The sequence below is a fragment of the Microtus ochrogaster genome, unplaced genomic scaffold (genome assembly GCF_000317375.1).
Source record: "Microtus ochrogaster isolate Prairie Vole_2 unplaced genomic scaffold, MicOch1.0 UNK118, whole genome shotgun sequence".
In the NCBI taxonomy this organism is placed as follows: Eukaryota; Metazoa; Chordata; class Mammalia; order Rodentia; family Cricetidae; genus Microtus; species Microtus ochrogaster.
Window position 1 is genome coordinate 763,062 of NW_004949216.1, and position 4,033 is coordinate 767,094.

Below are 4,033 nucleotides of genomic sequence, written 5' to 3' on the forward strand. Positions count from 1 at the left end.
GAGTGCTGGGATTAAAGGCGTGCGCCACCATCACCCGGCTGACACTTTTTCATATAAGACGTTAAATCTAAGACCTTTCTGATCCCAAGCAATGAGCTGCTGCTGTCAAATGCAATGATAAAGAATAAATAGGAATCTAAAGCCACAAGATTATGCTATAATCAAAGATAACCATTATTATAACACAGATCACCAAATTACCTGTAAGGGATCATCATCAGAATTCAAGTCTGGGCCCAATTCATTCAGTTCAACATGGAACAGGTAGAATATGAAGCCATACAGTGCTGGCCCTAGGCCATTACAAAGTCCTCGTATCCCTGTTATGATCCCCTGGGCAACCCCTAGATCACAATGAGAAGGGAGTCAGTCTCTCAGAAAAGTGCCTCACATAGAGAGCTTATGTAGGACACTCCATCATTAAGACAGACTTGGCTGGACTGAGCCATCATAGTTTAGGCTAATTATCTATAGCATCTGTTACAGTCATTAGAGTTCATCATAATATTGTCATTCATTATACAAATGTTTTCTTGGTCGCATTATGTCTATTTAGTAGTCAGTACTCTCTGTATGAAGGTCTACAAGGAAAATATTGAATTCAGTTTCTGAAAACCTTTTGAACTAGATCTACCATTTAATGAGAAATAAGAAAATAATAAATAATTATTTCCTTATCATGTAATTTCAATTTTTCTATGGGTTAAGACTTCCTTCTTGGCTCATTTAATTGTTCATGTACAATAAAAGTATGTTCTCCATTCAGACCTCCTTGGCCACATGTGAATACAAAGAGGCTCCGCCTGGCCCTGGGTTGTCATCTGCAACCTTCCATCTCAGGCAGATGTCCACTCAAAAATTCTGGAAGCATCAACTTCTAGATATTGCAACTTTCTAATATGGCAAGTAAAACATGGGTTTGAATCATATGAAATGTATATTTTTGTAAATCAAAAATAGGCAAGTATAATAGTATTCATACCCAGCTAAGTTACTGCAGTGAATGGTGATAACACAAAGGATGTCACTTAAGTCCATAAATCTAAGGATGGATACAACTTACTCATACAGCAAACTCATTATGTGGGAAAACAGGTGTAATGATAATAAATAAACTATCTTTTAAAATTTAATTTTTGTTGAAAATTTTAAAGTCCTCTTACAAATTTAAAAACATTTTCCTTTAGGGATAGAGGTGTAGCCTAGTATATTCAAGGTACTGGGTTTATACTGGCATCAAATCAAACCAAATCACTATGTATATTTGTGTTGTTTCATACACATACACACACACAAATTTTCCATTTTCCTGTAACACAAATGAATATTGCAATGAATATTTACAATTAAATGAAAATAAAAAACAGTAAATGAGATAAAATCTTCTATTTCTTGACTATGGTAGGGTAGGCCATTAGAAGATGGAGGAAAAAAGGGTTAATTTTGGTATCAGAACTGGCTGAAAAGGAAACACACAGAGGAAGGAAGAATAAAGTCTGCTTTCTGCACAGCAATTCTAAGTCACGTCATCGCTCCCTATCTCCAATTACTAACCAGAGTTTTCTTCATCTCTTCAAAGATCCCTTTCTTAAATTAAGCTCCTGAGACTGAATTATTTCAAGTTAACTTTTAGTGACTAAGGGGATATTACACTGTTAATTTGCTATTATTATTTAATAGAAATCTATTGAAATAAGATTATAAACCGGTTAATTCTGATGACAATGTAATCAGAAATGAAACTAGAAATGGATGTTTTCTATTTCTAACTATTACTAATAACCTGAATGGTTGAGTCTGGATTGTTAAAAGTCTGAGTGTGAGCAAGGAGGAAAACAGAATTTCTGTATTTGACAAAATAAGCAGATAAGCTCCTATGACAGGGGCCCACTGCTGTCAACTGTTATTGTTATGGAGGATGCAGGATTTCATACTTCAGGAAAGAGAAGTTCCAGCTGAAGGAACAAGGGTACAAATCTCACCTTGTTGATCTGACTCTGCATTCCTAGAGATGAGAGCACTGACTGCTGGGAATGTAATGCTGGACATGGCAGCCACAGTCCCTGCTGCCCACATCATCCTGAAAAGATTAAAGAAGGCTGTAAGAAGGTTTTAAGGTTTTAATCAGTGGCAACAGTGCAAATGTTTTGTATTACCTCATGTTCCATTTTATTTATTTTTCACTCTTTAAAAATGGATTTCCTGGACAAGGTATAGTTTTTTAAGTAATTGTAGTAATTTCAGCATCCAAAAGGCTCAGGCAGAAGCAGCATGAATTCAAGGCCAGTTTGGGCTACAAAGTAAGTCTCTCTGTAAAAAGAATCCATACTAACACTGACCACAGACTGGGGTGCAGGTCAAAGAATATTTTATTTCCTCTTTCAAAAGTCTCTTCTCCCAGGTTGCCCCACTGTCATTTCCAAGTGTAGGCACAAGTTCTTAAAAGGATGTCTATTCTTTTATTGTTTTAAATAAACACCACATCTCCATCTGCACCTGTCACTAACTTTCTACATTTCTCAAAAGTTCATCTTTCACAATGTCCTTGGGCTGTGTGGTCTGTCAGGCTTGATAGCACTGTCTGTTGTTAAATGAATAAACAAAGACTGCTTCAGACCTTTTCCTTTTCTCAGTGGAAAAAAAAGTCATGATAATATACTTCCTTTGGGGTGGTCTTTATTGACATTTAAAAATCTTATTATCATAAAGTCTTTTTAACACTTTATAAAGTGGTTTGATTAGACTAGCCAGATACTGAATCAGAGTTCACCCCCCCCACCAAAAAAACTGAATCATCAACTTAATCTTAGGCAAAATGTAACATAGAACAAATGGTTCATATGAAATGAAATTCAGAATTTCATATCTGCTTCCCAACTAATCTCTAATCAACAAAACATTTCTAATAGCTCCATTTATGAATGCAAATGAGGACTAATTCATGTCTACAATGGAAACTGAGACTCTGCAGTATCTGGCAATAAGGTACACAAGGACACTTGCCATACAGGAGAACGGAACTCAAGACTTCCTGTTCTTTTTTTTAATCAGTAGGTCTTAATTTGACCTTTCTTCCCATTTATAGGAAGCTAAAATATGAATACTTAAAGAAAATTGATGCAGGATACTCACATGACCTTGAAGAACATATTAGTGTTCATCAAATGATTTATTTTATGATAGTTAAATTACTGCCTAAGTGTACCAGCAAAGCATGCTGTAATCTGTTGTTATTTAGTGTCTTTTTGTTTTGACTATATGTCATATCCTGAAAGTGGGTAAATGTACTTAAGAAGCAGAAGTATAGGGACTAAGAGACCACAGAGTTCAGCTCTAAATGGAACATCTATATCAAACCTCCTTCCCACAAGGCTCAGGGACCATTCAAAGAGTTAAGTTGGAAGATTTTCACAGCCAGAAGTAGTGGACATATTCAGAGAAGCAGTATTTGCTAGATTTGACAGCACAGTTGCACACACGAACTTGCAGCAGCCAAAATACCGGTATGAGTGGAGGAGGTGCTTATGAAGTCCCACCCCAGGCAGAGGAGCTGTGGACAACTGGTGGCTTCTGGGGAAATGGGAGGGGGAGTTTTCAGTTTTCTTCAGGAATGCAGACCCTAAGAAATTACTCATGATCCAGTAGATGTCTATATCTCTACATATACAAATAGTACCAAGTGGACACAGTGGGTTTAAAAACAAAAGATCATATTAAGTTAGGGGAAAGTGATCAAAACATATATACATGTATGATATTATCCAACAATTAAAAGAGAATGTGTACACAAAGTCAGCCATGGTGGCTCAAACCTGTAATACCAGCATTCAGGTGGCCTTGGCAGGAGAACTGCAGCAAGTCTAAGGCCAGTCTGGGCTACAATATTTGATTGTTTCAAAAAATACACAACGGGCGGTGGTGGCGCACGCCTTTAATCCCAGCACTCGAGAGGCAGAGGCAGGCGGATCTCTGTGAGTTCGAGACCAGCCTGGTCTACAAGAGCTAGTTTCAGGACAGGCTCCAAAACCACAGA

At 37.1% G+C, this 4,033-nt stretch overlaps 1 protein-coding gene across 1 annotated transcript in view; it reads right to left on the bottom strand.

Moving 5' to 3' along the window:
• The window catches only part of LOC101980889 (hippocampus abundant transcript-like protein 1), a 40,385-nt gene that overhangs the window by 2,759 nt on the left and 33,593 nt on the right, over positions 1 to 4,033 (bottom strand). Inside the window, exons 10-11 of the mRNA XM_005371654.1 lie at positions 1,983 to 2,080; positions 202 to 344 (exon numbers count right to left, since the gene is read on the bottom strand). Coding sequence (XP_005371711.1) covers positions 202 to 344; positions 1,983 to 2,080 — 241 coding nt within the window. The remainder of the gene's footprint in view (positions 1 to 201; positions 345 to 1,982; positions 2,081 to 4,033) is intronic.